General features: G+C 43.1%; 8 protein-coding genes across 8 annotated transcripts; 4 read left to right on the forward strand and 4 right to left on the reverse strand.

Annotated features, from left to right (window-relative positions):
- Nucleotides 1–749: 749 nt before the first annotated feature.
- On the reverse strand, nt 750–3,387 carry EAF02_009801 (uncharacterized protein; the record flags this gene model as incomplete). The annotated part of the gene is made up of 4 exons (XM_038905849.1): nt 750–1,312; nt 1,367–2,561; nt 2,629–2,772; nt 2,842–3,387. The coding sequence occupies 4 exons, from the start codon at nt 3,385–3,387 to the stop codon at nt 750–752; spliced, it is 2,448 nt and encodes an 815-aa protein (XP_038754272.1).
- Nucleotides 3,388–4,317: 930 nt separating this feature from the next.
- Nucleotides 4,318–6,779, forward strand: EAF02_009802 (uncharacterized protein; the record flags this gene model as incomplete). Its single annotated transcript, XM_038905850.1, has 8 exons — nt 4,318–5,208; nt 5,256–5,370; nt 5,426–5,687; nt 5,737–5,836; nt 5,898–6,028; nt 6,082–6,277; nt 6,344–6,494; nt 6,544–6,779. 8 exons carry the CDS (start codon nt 4,318–4,320, stop codon nt 6,777–6,779), a joined length of 2,082 nt encoding a protein of 693 aa, XP_038754273.1.
- Nucleotides 6,780–7,563: 784 nt separating this feature from the next.
- On the reverse strand, nt 7,564–8,314 carry EAF02_009803 (uncharacterized protein; the record flags this gene model as incomplete). Its single annotated transcript, XM_038905851.1, has 3 exons — nt 7,564–7,695; nt 7,762–7,824; nt 7,889–8,314. The coding sequence occupies 3 exons, from the start codon at nt 8,312–8,314 to the stop codon at nt 7,564–7,566; spliced, it is 621 nt and encodes a 206-aa protein (XP_038754274.1).
- A 1,963-nt stretch (nt 8,315–10,277) lies between these two features.
- EAF02_009804 (uncharacterized protein) lies at nt 10,278–10,970 on the forward strand (the record flags this gene model as incomplete). The annotated part of the gene is made up of 1 exon (XM_038905852.1): nt 10,278–10,970. The coding sequence occupies one exon, from the start codon at nt 10,278–10,280 to the stop codon at nt 10,968–10,970; it is 693 nt and encodes a 230-aa protein (XP_038754275.1).
- A 531-nt stretch (nt 10,971–11,501) lies between these two features.
- On the reverse strand, nt 11,502–13,061 carry EAF02_009805 (uncharacterized protein; the record flags this gene model as incomplete). Its single annotated transcript, XM_038905853.1, has 1 exon — nt 11,502–13,061. One exon carries the CDS (start codon nt 13,059–13,061, stop codon nt 11,502–11,504), a length of 1,560 nt encoding a protein of 519 aa, XP_038754276.1.
- A 455-nt stretch (nt 13,062–13,516) lies between these two features.
- Nucleotides 13,517–14,230, reverse strand: EAF02_009806 (uncharacterized protein; the record flags this gene model as incomplete). The annotated part of the gene is made up of 1 exon (XM_038905854.1): nt 13,517–14,230. The coding sequence occupies one exon, from the start codon at nt 14,228–14,230 to the stop codon at nt 13,517–13,519; it is 714 nt and encodes a 237-aa protein (XP_038754277.1).
- Nucleotides 14,231–15,572: 1,342 nt separating this feature from the next.
- On the forward strand, nt 15,573–15,933 carry EAF02_009807 (uncharacterized protein; the record flags this gene model as incomplete). Its single annotated transcript, XM_038905855.1, is given in 2 exon segments — nt 15,573–15,743; nt 15,763–15,933. The coding sequence occupies 2 exon segments, from the start codon at nt 15,573–15,575 to the stop codon at nt 15,931–15,933; spliced, it is 342 nt and encodes a 113-aa protein (XP_038754278.1).
- Nucleotides 15,934–16,000: 67 nt separating this feature from the next.
- EAF02_009808 (uncharacterized protein) lies at nt 16,001–16,718 on the forward strand (the record flags this gene model as incomplete). Its single annotated transcript, XM_038905856.1, has 3 exons — nt 16,001–16,083; nt 16,170–16,470; nt 16,521–16,718. The coding sequence occupies 3 exons, from the start codon at nt 16,001–16,003 to the stop codon at nt 16,716–16,718; spliced, it is 582 nt and encodes a 193-aa protein (XP_038754279.1).
- Nucleotides 16,719–16,930: the final 212 nt, after the last annotated feature.

Consider the following 16,930-nt stretch of genomic DNA (forward strand, 5'->3'; position numbering starts at 1 on the left):
GAAAGTCGATGGAAATTGGGGATTTTCTGACGACGATTGAAGAACCTTACTTAAGGCTGACAGAAATAGAACAAAACAGTCCAACTCTGTAGAATGTAGCACGTCGTAAACTCGACGTGTACAAACATCGTTGATCTTCAACAGTTTATCTAATTGTGGCACTAACCATGATAAGCAAATGCAAGTAACATGATATGTTGTGTGAATATATATTTAGGAAGGTAGTAGTGAGATATGCCGAGATCGTCCAGATCAACTAATTGGTTGAAACCCGATGAGATGGTGAGTATATAACGGCCGAGATGGCTCAATGCTGATGTTTTCGTGGGGTAAAATCACCTGCGACTGGTCACCCTTCTCGGCATACATATTGATGACCGGATGAGCACCACTCCGAAAATTAAGAATTGATCCCTATGGATGATTCAAATGCTGCAAGAAAACACTCCTAATTAGTCCAAATTACGAGTATTCCCAATATGCGAAAGCTTGACGATGTATTGGAGAGAGACTAAGAGTCGCAATGGCACAAGATCACGAACGACAAACATGTGAACTTTGCTACATTCTTTTATGTATTAACATCTATTCTCGGAAGCTGAGAAGCCCAAAGGTACGATTTTTCTAATCTCTACACTAATTACTATACATCCTTAGTCGTACATATTTCATCCTTGTGAATTGGTAAGTCCTTGCGAGCTGCTCATTCAACCCACCTACTTTGCAGCCATTATCATTTCAAATCAAACCTAAGAGCCACCATCCTTTCGTCGTAAAAGCACCTCAGCTTTAACAGATGGTGTCAGGCCGATTCCACTTCGTACAGTCTTGCGCACAAAGCTTTGGGAGCTAATGAAATCATCTGGTCTCTCCTTTTCGTGTACATAAATTGCCGGCTGAGCGCAAAATTCGACAACCCAATCGTTATTATTTCCACCCTTTCTAAAATGAGCGAGTTCGTTGGTCATAGATTTAGGGTCATATAGAGTACCTGGTGCAAATGAAACCAACTCATAATCCCTGAAGTTCAATGTGGATTCTGCTTTGCTTTTCAAGGCCAGACGAAACATTCCAACGAGTCGAGATTGGCGATCCTGCCATGTCTCTTTATCATCATTCCATGTCGAGAATCCGTTCCAATTCTTGAAAACCTCGCTACCAGGATTCTTGGCGAATAGTGGTTCCATAATTTCGGAGTATTTTTTAGTCAGACGCTCTGCTTCGGGGTAGATGTATTGGTGTTTGAACTTTGCACTCGAGATTACATCGTAACGAGCAGCCAAATCAAGATTTCTCATTGCGTTAGGTCCGTCTGATAGTCAATTAACAACATATTTTGGATTCAACGAGGAAATGTTAAACTTACCTGAATCAATCATTTTTTTTCGGATGCTCTTTACATAGTCTGAGGATGAGCCCTCAAGTTGCGGAAAATCGGACTCGAATACCCAGAGTTTCAGGAAGCTTGCTGTCAAAGCTCTGTGGACCGCGAGTGTGTCGATGGATGAAAGGCTGGCTCCAAGGTCTTCAGCTGTCTGTCGGAGTGTATCGTCTTGGCCGAAAATATCAAGAATGATCTTTTTGAGCTCCTGGTTCTGATCCAGCCCGGGAGGGACAATTACTGGAACATAATCGAATGGTAGTTGATCAATTATATTAAATGCATCAACCATATTTTGAACACTCTCATATCCGAAGGTCTCGTCGGATGTGGCACCGAGCTGTGTAAACCTTGATAAGAATCGACGAGTCTGCTGTTCCTTCCTTAAGGTTTTAATCTCTTGATCTTTTTTATCTAGAACAACCTCTGGAGAGTCTCTTGCCAATAGCCACAGGTTCGACCTTAGATGACTTGCATCCCTTGCTTCGATTTCTCGACTCTCTTCTTTTTCAATAATTTCCAAATCTTTTTCTTTGAGAATCTCACGCAGGTGTGAGATTTCCTCCTTCGCCAAACCAAGCAATGTACTGTCGGTTTGCAATTCATTGCTTGACTCATCGCACATCTCGCTGCTTTCCGAAAATGGCTCATTCTCAATGTGCTCCTTATAAGGGTCTTCGGTGCTGCATCTTTCGCACGAAAATTCTATATTCTTTGCTTCTGTGATTTCCACTCCAACACAAACACAATGCTGCCATATACTGCAGTTTTTGCACTGAACCCAGTCGGTATAAGACTGTTTATTCATGCAGATGCATCCTGTTTCTTCGTCAGTCATGTCATCTTCAACATGGTGAGCCGGTTCACTGAAGCTCAGACGTTTTTCACGAGATTCGGATACTGCTGGTGCGTTTTTATATGAACAACTGCCTTGCAAGCCCTTCTTCATACAACTGGAGCAAGCAGGACGAGCGCCATTACATGCCACCTTTCTTCGTCGACAATGATCACATCTTTGTGATAGTCTTCCCTTGCGAACAGATGTTGACGATTGAACACGAGCAATAGTTTGACCATCCTCGCTGGCCGTTTGCGTGTTTTCATCCTGGCTATCTTCGATGATGTGAGAAGATTGATAGTGAGTCCGCGAGAGGGGATCAGGTGAATAAGTCGAAACGGGCTATATTTTTCATACATCAGTATATATTCAAACAACTAGTATGTATTAACATTGAGGATATACTAACATTAACCTTTCTTTTCTTGGTGGCAGATTGAGATACCTCTGTGTCAAAATCGGGGTCTCTGGTCTTACGCTTGGTATGTGCTTTAGGAAGAATTGAATTGTGAGTTTCCTTGCCCTTTAGTTCTGGTGAAAAGGTCGAATCGGGCTATTTTGTTCAACGGTCAGTTTTTGTTCAAATAAAAAGCAGAAATCATAGAATGGGGTTTAAACGAACAGTGAGCTTTCTCTTTTTTGCGGCGTTTTGAGAATCCTCTGGAATCGAACTAGCAACTCTTTTCCTAAGCTTCATAGGAGTCCTGGGAAGAGTTGAGCCGGAAGTCTTTTCGCCTGGCACTTCAGGTGCTGGCTTTTGAGTATTAGCCTGAGCATTATTACGCTCATGTTTTTTCGATTTCGAGCCACTATCGGTAGATCTCGACGGTTGCTTGCTGGCGCGGAGCTCAACTTCAAAGTCTTCACAAGCAAGCGCGATTTGGTTTCTCAAAGCATCTGGAAGATTGACCAGGCAGATGCAACCTTTGTTTATGATAGTTCTGCTTCGAGTACTATCTTTGTCGCGGGTGCCCCATTTATCCAGTAAACCTTGCAGCTTTCGAGAGACTTGTTTACTAGTATAATCCACATCGCACTTTTGTTTGAGGTGAGAAACTACAGTCTTGTCAAAATCGATATTGTCATGTTTGATTGCAATATCAACCCAAGAGAGCAATTGGACAACATGACTCTCCAGCCATTTTGCGACGAGGTGTTTTTGGGCCATTTTTAATTCAAGATCTTGAGAGATGTTGATGGAGGTTGGAGTTGATTGTGATTGAAGTTGGTTGAGGTTGAAATTATGGAGGTTGAAGTTGATGGAGGTTGATAGATGGAAGTTGATGGAGGTTGAAGGTTGAAGTTGATTGCGGTTGAAGTTGATTGCGGTTGAAGTTGATGGCGGTTGAAGTTGATGGCGGTTGAAGTTGATGGCGGTTGAAGTTGATGGAGGTTGAGATTGAAGTTGGTTGAAGTTGAAGTTGATAGAGGTTGAAATTGATAGAGGTTGAAATTGATAGAGGTTGAAATTGATAGAGGTTGAATTGATGGAGTTTGAAATTGATGGAGTTTGAAATTGATGGAGGCTGATAGATGGAAGTTGATGGAAGTTGATGGAGGTTGAAGGTTGAAGTTGATGGTGGTTAGAATTGATTGATCGAGAATTCTTAGAGTTTGTAAAATCTTTGTGGGATTCGAGTATCGGATACCCACATGATATGAAGCGGCACGACTGTATTAAATTTTCCAATCAAAAAGATATTGTCGCGAAATGAGTGAATGTGGACACGTGATAACGCGCTAGCGGTTTGTGTAGGAATTACATTCACTTCTCTGCGTACCTAGTACACTTTTAATGAATTTCTGATTGATAATTTTAAATGTTATATGAAAAGGCCGACATCGCGATCGAGGCTATACTGAAATACGAACATACTTCGTCTCCAATAGCTTGTCAGCTTTGAGAGTCCTTCACTAAAGTGTTAGAAAGTTGGCACTCATCAAATCATTCAGCCTCATACAGAAACCCATCTTCCAGGTTAGTTACACAATCATGAACTCCTCTCCTGACTCCCTCTCAATGTCTCATACGTTCAAAAACAACCGAACATGCCAAAATATTATAGCTAATTCAAAAGTGAACTCACCAGAGTCAGAAATGTTCTCACCACGTGCGCCGGAGGCTCCCAATCGCCCAAAACAAGAGCCCCGTGAATCAAATTTCTTTGCAACAGAAGACAATATGACTGCCATCGACGGCGGCTCGCCAATGGAGATCGATAGTAGAAACGAAAATGAAGTTGACCGTCTGATCATTTCAACTGATTTCGGAACGACATTTAGTTGTGTGGCTTTTGCCAGCAGCAAAGGTGACATCGGCATCGTGAGGGGATACGCCACTGATCCAATGTCGATTCAAAAGAAGCCTCGATTTGACGTGCCGACTGAGAGTTGGTATCCGACCAAAGCCAAGCTGGAAGAACTGATGATAGAGAGAAATGCAGACATCGATGAGCCGATGCTGAGATTTGACGACGAAGGTGATTCAGATGATGATGATCTCAATGATGCTCAAGCACAATCTGGTTTAAGGCCGAATTTCATGTATTGGGGTTACGAGGTGCAAGACAAACTGAGCGAGCCTGATTTGGATAAGAAGCAATACAATTGTATCTCGCGGTCGAAACTGTTGTTGGACACCAGTTATGAAACTGAGAATATCCGCAAGGAATTGAAACCAGTCTTGAAGAAACTCAAAGCTAAAAAGTCCATCAAAGCCAACGAGGATGTTATTGCCCAATACCTCGAACAGCTCTTCTTGCACGCGAAGAAATACCTAAAAGAAATCCGGAGACTCAAAGATACAACAATCGTGGAACATGTTTTATGCGTACCTGTAATCTGGTCGCCCAGTGCATGCAGAAAAATGCAAAGCGCCATGGAAATTGCTATCCAGCAATCAGAACTTGGTAGCATTAACAACCTGTTTCTTGTGTCGGAACCTGAAGCAGCAGCAGCTTATGTGCTTAAATACAGCAAAAGCATTTCTGTGAGTAAAGATGCTCCATAAAAGGTTCTCCGACTGACTGTGTGAAGACAGGAGAAACTTTTATACTTTTAGACGCCGGTGGAGGAACAGTTGATGCTACCACATACACTGTTGGTGATAAGGAGCCACTTGAACTAAAAAGAGAAGAGGTAGCTGCACAAGGTAGGATCATACATCTTATCATATAGTTTTTTGATTATCTACTGATCGTGCAAAGGCGGACTTTACGGCTCCAGCTACCTGAACGAAGCATTTAAAGAATATCTATTTGGTCGCCTGGAGAGTGAAAAGTCTGACTTAGAGACCGATGGGAGAACTATTGAAGGAATTGTTGACCAGCAAACAATTAAATTCGAAAACTCATTGAAGAGAATAATGGATGTGACAGATAGGAATATGGCAACGATTTCTCTCCACATACAAGGCCTTCGCGAAAATCCAGAAAAGGGCTTTGCAGACAATCGCATTAAAATTAAGAGGTAGTTGAATCTGTGCCCTTGTGCTGGTCGTGCAACTAACACTATTTAGAAACGATTTCTGGAGAATGTTTGAGAGATGCCTCCGAGGCAATATGGAGTTAATGCTCGATCAGATTAAGCTGTCGAGAGAGGCTGGACTCACTATAAAGGTATTGATGGAAGAAACTCCTAGCGGTTTGAAAAGAGCTAACTCGTGCTGGCACAATCTAGAAAGTTGTGTTAATTGGAGGATTTTCTAACAATCCATCTCTCAGAAAGACATTGGAAAGACGACTAAGAAAACTCCAAAGAGACGAGGGTATTACCATCAGACTGGAAACCGTAAATGATCCGGAATACCTGTAAGATCCCACCCCGAGTCAAATGTTCGACTGAGCTGATGAAATTGTGACAGAGAAACTGCGATGGCCAGCGGCGGAATCTTGCGGGCGCTCGATAAGGAAAACGATGGGCTAGAGAGAATCAGCTTATGCAGCTACGGATTCTTCTTGCAGGAAGAACACGATCCGATAGGTATCCCGGCACATAAAAAGGTTAAACCAATGACCGATTCAAGTGACGGTGTACCATATTTGGAGGTGATGGATTGGGTAGTCAAGAAGGCGAGTTGAATTTTTTCTCGACACTCGCCTGTTACAATACTGACCATCACCCAGGGAGAAATTATCCCGGCCGCCAAAAAATATCGTATGGACGTACATTTCATCTTTCCCGCAACACGAAAGACCTTTATCTATGAACAAGAATTATATGTCTCGGACACTAGCACTGAGCAACATTACAAATTCACACATCCTAAGAACAGAGGTATGTAGTCTAAGGGTTCAAAACGTTTGGCTTGTCTAACAGTGTAAAGGAGCTCAAATAGTCGGAACGGTTCATTTGGACTTCGGCGAATTGATCAGATCTGGAGCTATCCAGGAGACAATAGAGCAGGACGGTCTCAAACTATCGAGGTATTATAGAGTTGATTTCGAGCTTGTGATGAAAATAAAGGGCCGAAATTTGGAGATAAAAGGTTGCATTGGGGGAGAATCATTTGGTGGTCAGGAAGTCAGCATTGCAGCAGCCTTCGTCCCTGGTACAAAGTAGCCTTGGGAAAATTTTGTAAGTATGATTAATGGCAAGTTCATAAGTTCTCATTTCCTTACTGAGCTCACTGGCGACTTTGGTGTTTGATAGGGCTATCTTATGGTGCGATCAGAAGTACTCTTTCATAGGGACAAGTTCCAGGCGGCACAAGTCTATCCCCTTATTCTGGAATCGTCTTCGTGGCGATTTGGGTTAATGCTTTTTTACTTCCCAAGCTAGGCATCGCATTAGTTAAAGGAACGAACATCAATGAACATAGTCTTCTCTTTTATAGGAGCCCTCTTCGATGAACTTTGATTTGCATATTTTTCAATCCTGCCCAGTCCAATGCACGGCATTCTCAGCCGCGTGGACATTCAGACTGAGAGTCGCAAAGAAATTAAACCAGCCAAAACAAAAAATTAGTAAGAGTGCCTCGAATGGACCTGAAGGCATGGTTGTGATAGATCTGAAGCGTGCTGGAAAGAAGTGAGGACAAACAGACCAACAAAATTATCTCATCATGACTAAGCAAAAATACTTGGCAAGACCCAGTCAATTCCTACTCGTGAACTAACCACATCCTCTCCGTCGACATCTCCTTCCCCTCTTAGATTTTGTTTTGCTCTCCGCTCTCCGCTCTTCTGATGAATTCTTAAGTTTTTCGACGATGTTTTTGTGTCGTCCATATCAAGCACGCGTGGTTGCTCCGGAACACGTGAATCAGCGTCTCCTTATTTACCCAACTTTTAATGTCATCTTTTGTCTTGACCACCATTTCTTATGGTCATCAAGTACCCTCATACTAACAGTTTGAGCTCCTAGCAGCTTCTCTTGATTCTTTCTTCTCCGCACCTATTAATTTCTTATAAAAGAAAACCTCCGTCTTCAACTCTCCCGTTTGAGACCACACATCATACTCCGGTATTCTTCCACACTAGTTTCCCAATTAGTCTGCGTCCAGTAACATCTTCATCTCATCATGAAAACAAGATTAACTAACCTCTATGTACCCCATTCTTCTATAAATGCCCTCTGCTGAACTTCCTACATCTGTATCAAGCATCTGTCGGAATGTCAACGAACCGAACCAAATGGAACGAAGTAAATCTATAATAGTAAGAACATACCAATAACCAAGCACCCATCTCCTCTGCAACTTTTTCCGTTGCCCTCATGATCCCCGTCCCCACACCCTTTCCCCTAAACTCCGGATCTACCATAAATTTCTCCACAAATCCTCTATGAGGCCCGGTTTCACATGAGGGTGTGGAGAGCATACAGACACCTGCTACTTGTACTTTTTCTCCTTCTTTAGGTTGAAGCATCACGAAAACAATCTGCCGCGTTCCGGCTTTTACTTCGGAGAAGCGATCCTGCCACCATGATTCTACTTTGGAGATTTTCTCCGGCGGAAAAGGGGGGAGGAAAGTGAGAATTGGATGGGGCGGAGATTCGACGCAGGTTTTGTGGAGATGGACGAACCCGGGGAGGAGTGGGAGATGCTTCGCGGGGTCGAAGACGATGGGTTGGGAAAGTTCTGGTGAGGAAGACATGGTGGTTATGGAGAGTAGGGAATCAACGGGACCGGAATCATTCACGATTCACTTCATTTATATCATGAATTGTGTATGAGGCTTCCAACACACGGCATAAGACTCATACGGCGAACAATTGAATAGTTGGAGTCCGGTGTCCGGAATCGGATATCGCAACGCCGTTTGCCATACATGTCGATGTGATTGGCTGCTGCCTTGTTTTGCGGGGTAAACGAGCACAATCCATCTGGAAGATGGGTCTTGATAAGGAATCTTTTGGTTTATTGATATCAAAGATTGTGTCGTTCTGATAAGATACATACTTCGTAGAACTTCACATTATCCCCCTATAACAATTAAACGAGGAAGGGAGCAGAGAATATCTCGATGAAAAGGTGGCGGGTCTCCCAACTCACTCAGCGAGGAACCGGGTTAATACTGTTCGTGTTCAATACCAAGTCAAGCCGTGTAATCCTAATCGGTCTGTCAAAACGCAGTGGCAAGCTCGGCAAGCTTTTCGTTTTGGTGTAATTCTGTTCTACTTTGAGTTCGGGTCGTACAATTACTTACATGGACATTTGTCAGACAGAACAGTATTCGGTAACGCCGATGTCCGCAGACATCCGAATACGCAGACACAATATCCAAGTACTGGGGAGACCTGACATTGGAAAAGTTTCCAGAGTTTCCATACGGCGTGTAATACGATTTACAACTGTTAGAAGGGTTTTGTATTTAGACAATCTGAAGAAAGACATGCCAACATGATATGTATTTACAAGGCGCAGAGTATCTAAATAAATCTTCGTATCCGCGGCTCTCGCGATACTCCAACCATTCTCTGCGCATTTTGTATGCCGAACAGTGATGCATGTAAACCAAGCCACACACGTGCCGCACTTGAACATTAGCTTCCACGATTGGAGCTATTTACGTGAAAATCTTGTTAGCATCGGTGGTACCTATGGCCTTATCAAGCTTTTTTGATGGTTCGTGTTATAGTGTGAGTGTGATAGTATAATTCCTGGCGCTATACTGTAGAATTTTCACATTGAGATATGTGAAAGATTTCAGGCATGCACTACACCCAGACGAAAAGCATCGTCATCGCCGAAGAGGATGGAAACGAAATGTTGGCTTCCTGACATGGATTAAATCCACCCGTATCTGCCGACCATGATGTACAACATACGTCGGGATATAAACACTTACAATGTTCATCCAATCCTTTCCCCTCATTCAAATATAGAAAAGATCCGTATCCGTGCCCCTGGTGATGATCGCATCTAGGAACAGAGACATGAAAAAATTCTTAATAGGCACAGTATCTGCGGTCGTGGCTGAAAATGGCTGAGGATTTTCCGATGAAGGGGTGTTATTGGATCAAAAAAGTCTAAGCGAGCTTGGCATAACATCATTCTCCCGATCTTCCAATTATTTTCCCTTTGCACTTTTCCATCCTTTTCCGAATTTGTGGAGTTGGGTTCACAGCCTTTTCAGGGTTCTCTTTCGTACCTGAAGACTAATGTATTCAATATATTTAAACTTACGCCTGCGATGATTCTGAGTGGATGATGATGGTGATCGTCGAGAACTAGGAAAGAACACTGGGGCGATGACCAGCCACCAACACGATTAATGGTAGTACCATTACTATTTACCCGCCATTTCCAAGATATTGACCGTATGATGTACAAGATCATTGTGGGGTGATTGGGAATGCGATACAATATAAAAGTATCGAAGAAGCTCTTCGTTTGAGTTATCATACAAGCCACTTCAACCCATCATTCACCATCAAAGCAAAGCCTACTTGCAAAGTAACTTATCCTTTATTGTCAAGGCAGTGTTTACATCAAAGCCTCCTCAGAAGAAGCAACTAGAATCAGCTATACCATAAACTTTAGCTACTTAAGGTTCACACATCTCTCATACTTTACCAAACCACATACCACATACACACAAACACAAACACATCAAAATGTTATTCTCAACCACCAATATCTTGAGCACTCTTGCTCTCCTCACCTCCGTCACTTCCGCCGCTCCCACCAGACGACAAACCTACTCCACCCCACCCAAATCCACATCTACTCACTTCACACTGGTGGCAAACGTTACCTCCGGCGATCTCGCCATCAACCACTTCGTTCTCGAATCTTATCATACTGGCGCCGGAACTGCATATGCAGTACTCGCCGAAGATAACACTGAAGCCAATCCCCGCATTTTCTACATCAACGGCACCGCCATCGATGTTCGCTTCGGCAATTCCTCCACCCTTACCGATTCCGGCAGCGGATCCGACTCTTTCCCCGAATCCCTCACCATCACACCTTCCGACCCTGCATCTTCATCTTCCGGCCGTTCAACAGTAGAGATCAATGCCGGAGCTGGTCAACCTTACGTAGGACTTACTGCATCTCCGATCCAAACCACTCAACTTCATGGATACCAGGGAGAAACTTTCTACGCTTGTAACACTACCCTTCTATATGGTCCTGCTATTCAACTCTTCTACAGAGGATATAGCCAAGAGACCCCAGCTGGATGTTCAGATGTTGCATTGTTGCCTCAATGTAGTGAGGGTAGTGGAGCAGAAGATGCTTCCGCCGCAACGGTCAGCTGTTACGATGATGTAGCCGCTATTGATTGGAGCGTCTACAGCGCATGAGAGTTAGGAACTAGTCGTTATGAGAGAAGCTGAGGCAAACATGATTTATGAGCGGCATGCATGGTAATGAGCATTTAATGGGCGTTTTGGAAAAGGTTACAGGGTTTATGATACCATACCGCTATCGGGTACAAACGATGAATAGATTACTTAATGAAGAAAAGAATTAATGACGAATGTTAAGAAATTTTACAGTTTTATCTGACTTTCTATCTCATGCTTTGGTTTAAGTGACTATTAAATCGATTTTTGAAATAATATATCCTTAAACGTCCATGTAAACCAATTACGATCTCTTGACTAGTAAACCTTCATAGCCTTATGGAAGATCAGTGAACTAAAGTAATGTACACCGACGAGAGAAACCTCGAGATAAGTCGGTGAGAAAGTAATTGATCAATATGAAGATACATTTCCGTAAATCAAAATAGTTACGAGACCCTAACAAAAAGAATATAAAGATAAAAGGGGTATCTATCCTATAACTCCACCTATACCAGGACTCCTTGATTTTGATATGCCAATCCCAGATTATTCATCTCCTTCATACCCCTCCAAGGTCATATCTAAATCCATCCCCTCATCCCCATCATCCCACTCGACTCCAATCTTTCCAAACAAGCCTCTAGCCCTCCTCCTCTCATCCTCCCTCTTCTCCATTCCCCTTCTAACCTCTGCCTCTCGTTGTCGTCCCAGAAACCTTCTATCAGCTTCCATCGCTCCCCCTCTCATTTTACCCAACCATTCCTCATCACCTTCCCATTTTTCTGGTACACATAGATTTCCAACATATAGAGCTACCATTCCTCTGAGACGAAGCAGGACTCTAGAATCAGAGTATGGAGGTGTCGTCATCAGTTCATCCATTCTTTGAGCTACCAGTTCTGTGGCTACTAATGCGGCTCGTCGAACTTCATCTCTTTCTTCCCAGCGCTTTTCTTTTCGTCGTTTATGGAGACGGTCTTGGCGACGTTGATGGGCTAAGAATGCTTTATCCCCTGGGTCTCCTTCTTCGTCGTTATCATCCATATCTTCTTCTTCTTCACTGATGTCACTATCACTTATATCCCCATCTTCGTCCTTTTCTGCTTGCTTGGCAATCTTTCGTAAACCATCCTTATGCTCAAATTGTATTCCATAAATTTCGCAACCAAGCATCGCAGGCCAGAAATCAAGCGCAGTAACTGAACCGTGGAATTGTCGTTTGTAAGGATACTGTAGAATAAGACGTTCGTAATAATCTTTTACTTTGAGAAGTCCTTCAGCTGTACCATATCTTTTTTCTTCGCCTCCCTTGTCTTCCCCTTTTCCGTCTTCCTCTCCCTCCTTTGGTTCTCCGTCATTGTTATTCCCATCATCACCACTCCCTTCTCCCGTATCCTCTTCCCACCACTCCTTTCTCTGTTTATTAGTCACACCTCTCATCAGTAACTCAGCTCCGATCCCCCAAAATCCGGTCTTCCTAATTTCAATTCCCTTCCCCGCAATCTGCATCCGTAAAAGTAAACTCCAAGCCCGTCCTGCCCTCTCCATATCCCCCTCTTCCAAATTCCTCATCATAATCGCAACCAATACACTTAAATGTTGAATCTTCAAATTCGACCTCCCAGTCTTCTTTTCTTCCTTCTTACGTCTTTCCCTTTCTCTCCGGCTTTTGGCGGATTCTTCTTCGGAATCCTCGTCTTCACCGTCTCGAGGTTTTACAGCAGAGTCGCGATCGTCGGAAGTTACAGAATATCTAGAAGGTAAACCTCGATGCGGCCAATTCTTAACGCCAATTTTTGATGGTAATTCTTTATCGAGTCCCAAGCCAGCTAATCGATATTGCATCACCTCTGCGGGCGTTAAACTCAATGGATTTGTATTTTCGGCAGAAGGGTATGACGTTCCTCCATCATCTATTTCCTTTCCCTTTCCTGAATTGGTATTTGTGTTCGCAATATAATCATTATTGTACTCGTCATCTTGATCGCTATCGCTATCGCGTCGTTTTCGTTTTTGGGGTCGTATAGAGAGAGGCGCGAAATGGACTTGAGGAGTGGTGGCAGATGTTTGAGATGTATCAGATATGGGAAGAGTGAAGAGTGGCATATTATATAACATATATGAGAAAAGAAATAGTGAGTCCCTAGATGAATGATTTCTAGATGAGGGAGAGGTTTGATTTGGAAAAAGTTGATGAGGCTATGCTTCAGCCTTGGTAGATTGATTCATGTGTGGCTGCTGTGGCTTCTGTGGCTTTACGATAGAGTGCGGCGGAACCGTGTTCAATGAACTTCTTTGCTTGGAGATTTTCACCATACATTACAATTGCTACTCAATAAAAGTTCAATACAAGAATCTATTTCGAATCAAGATACTTAGCTTAACATTTGAATTCCATATCCAATCATCTTTCCATCGCTAGGTATCAAGATATACAATTCAAATGAAAACACCTCATATTTCAAATCCTTCCTCTTCACGCCCTGTTGACCCCAAGATAAGAATCCACTTTGTTTCGTTATATCGAACATATTAAAATATCAATGGTACCTATACCCTCCTTACATACGATGTCGCCTTGGCCAACTGTAAACTGGCTTCTGTAACAAAACGACCCTCATGTTCACCCGCTTCCAATACTCAGAGTTTCTTCCCTTGGTGCGATCGAAAAGCTCTGTGTGTTTATTGTACTTGTCTCTTAAATTTCTAATGCGCTGTGTCTTCCAAGAACTCATTTCATCGGATATTCTGGCTGCCAGATTGTCAAGGAAACTGGAATTCATCTCTATGCATTCAAGGTCGACACGGGGATCATATCCAACGAGGTCCCGAAAGAAATCATTTCCCTCGACTCTAATTGTCAGAATTTCGAGATTTGGACATGCAGCTTCTATACGTTCGATTGCGTCTATATCATATAAATATTCGCCATCCAGCGACAGATGCTTGACTGGAGTAAGTCCCGATAATTCATGTTCCCAAGTGTCTCTCTCCTCTAACCATAAGTATGTATGTACGATATCTTTGTCCGGGTTGAAAGGTAGAAGATTAAGCGCGGTAACGTTTTCAGGGTCTTGTGCCGCCTCCCCATCACTCATTGGTTGGAATACAAACGTATAACGTTCTTGTACAACTTCATGTGATTCTTTGCATGCCAATTGGAGGGAATTCTTAGCATTAGACACCTCAAGTAATGGTAGGAGATGCCATGTTCCAATTTCCCAATCGTCTGCAAAGACATGGCGACCTTCCAGAAGTGCAGCCTTCCATATCATTCGACGAAGTTCAAGGGGCAGACTTGTGAACTTGGGAAATTTGTTCGTCGGATCTTGGGGCAAACTTGATTGAGCTATCTTCTGGTCCAGAGGGACCGCATTCGGGGAATGAGGCCGAATTCTTTCGAAGAGATTGATCACGTGTGGACCGGGTAAAAACGTCAGTTGATCTTTTCTCCTTTGTCTTTGGGCTTTCAGCAATGTTCTCTGAGACCTCGATTTTCCACGGTCTGATAGTACCCGCTGGAAATAAAGGTTGGGTAATACTCACTCATTGAATTTCTGTTCTCTGCCTCTTGTGCAAGTGTGACAAGGTCGGGACTTCAGTAGCACCCTAGGAAGATTTTTCTTACTCTTGAAAGAGTGTTTGGCGCGGTAAGCAATATTCTTCATCGCGATTCGGGCCATTTCCTCCATATTCTCTACTTCGTTTATCTTTCTTTCATTTGACACCAATCTTTTATGCTGCTCCATCATCTTCTGAGACAGATCATACATCTTCTCGGGGTGAGCGTCACGCGAGTGTCGTTGAGACCTCAAGATGGATCTCCTTTCTAAATAGATAACTTTCAATAGACTGATTCCATCATTTCTATGAGCAATTCTTCTTTCCCGCTCACAAGAAAGTTTAAGCTGTATAGTTGTCACCAAGTCTTGAGTACGAGTGACTATATCTCTAGCATGGACTGTATTAATCATTCGTTAGCGAGGACTGAAATTGGTACATTATTTTGCAAAGAGAGTTCTTTGGACAGGTCTTACTTGTTTGAAGAAACTTTCTATGACTCTTGTTCGTAGCTTTCTTCACGTCATTCAATATGCTTTGGAAAGTTTGGGCCTCCTTGGTCCATATCAAAGGGTCGTTTTCGCGCGGTATCTCCATGATATTTTGTCAGTCGTTTGTATCGATACCAGGTAACAGATCCAAAATTCTTTTCGTTATGGTACTGAGTTATGTATTGATAATAGACAGATTTTATAATTGCAGTATAAACTCAATTTGGCACTAGAGAATACTAGAGGACTAGTCTGGCTTCACGTGATGTTACCTCAACCACTAGCCCTAGTCACAAACCCGCGATTATCTGATTACCTATGTCAACGGAGTTAATCCATTCTGTGGGGGAAAGTCCGTGGACTTCAGCGGTTAAGTATGGGATTCGTAGCTGCTTCTTAGCATTTGGATTACTATTACGCAGGCCAGAGCACACGGTTCTTGTAGATTTGATGGTGTATCATAAATCATGACGCGTGCTTGCGGCGAGGTATGTTCAGTATGCCCACAATGGTATGGCGATGACCTCTTGTTGTAGAATAATATATCTCTACCAGAGCTCTAGTAATGGAAGAAAACACCATATGCATCTTGCTCCTCAATTTCAAGTCGACCTCAGTACCCTCGAGATACCTTAGTCAAGACGACAAAAGCCAAATTACTATCGAACACCGACCTAAACTTGACCCCGCCCTTGACGAGATCCTCATTCGCACTCATGCATTAGCTGCCAACCCGGTCGATTTGAAAATCGAAGCCTAAAATCTCTTCGTCACTTCCTATCCCAACTTCCTCGGCAGTGACTTTTCAGACACTATCGAATCCGTCGGTTCCTCTATTACGAAATTTGAAGTCGGAGAAAGAGTCACTAGATTCGCTGCAGTTATCTACAACGACAAAATACATCATGGGGCTCGGCATTATGTAGAGAAACTGCAACGACGAACATTCCGGATTATTTGAGCTTTGAGGATGCGAGTACTTTTCCCAAGGCTATGGCTACAGATGCCTTGGGGTTCTATCTGCTACTGGACTTTTCGAGAATGCTTGGAAAGGGAGAGAAGATAAATGAAGGAATGTAAGTTTGGGAGGAGCGTCTCCTGTGGGGACTGCCATCATACAACTTGGTAATCTGGCGTGATGTAAAGTCTTCGCGACGGCTAGTAAGAAACATCACGAGTGCCTTAAATCTGTTGGTGCAACTGCTACTTTCGAATACTGGCATCCGGAGGTTGTAAAAAATATTGTAGGGGAAGTTGACACTTTGGATGTTTATCTCGCAATCGGATTTGACGCCATCACAGAGAATGATATCCCTCAACTCTCGGCTGATATTTTATCAACTACGGGGCATGGTAAGAGCAAACTTGTCTTGACTCTCCCTTGGCCAGAAGATTACACAAATCTTGAAGACGTTGAAGTCTTCAAGTCCGCGCCTGCTCTTCTTGGTACTAATGCTCAAGATGTGAGTGCATTGTTTTTCAATGATTTTTGAAAGATGCTTCGGAGAAGAAGTATGTGGTTATCGCTTCGCCAGTAGCGATTATACAAGGAGGTATTGCAAGTGCGCAAAAGTTTTTTGATATGTTGAAAGAGGGTATCAGTGGAAAGAAACTTGTTGTGAAGGTTGAGTACCTAGGTAGGCTTAGAGGAGTTCTTTCGGTTGGCAAAGGAGTGGTGAGGGAGTTTCTTGGGTGTTTTGGGGATGCTTGATTCATGCGGTTTTGGTACCCTTTACATTTCTTTTTTGTTCGTGTCTCATGTTGTTTGTTTGCATCAGCGAAACTTTTTGCCACGCATCGTTACATATCAACTCATTCGTGATCTCTTTCGCGATTCCACCTGTCCCCGTGCTCATTGATCACCACCCTCTTAAAGTAATGACCAACAAGCACCCCTCACCGAGTTGTACAAAGAGCGGTGTA

This window comes from Botrytis sinoallii (genome assembly GCF_014898435.1).
Source record: "Botrytis sinoallii strain Bc 23 chromosome Unknown BSIN_022, whole genome shotgun sequence".
Taxonomy (NCBI): Eukaryota; Fungi; Ascomycota; class Leotiomycetes; order Helotiales; family Sclerotiniaceae; genus Botrytis; species Botrytis sinoallii.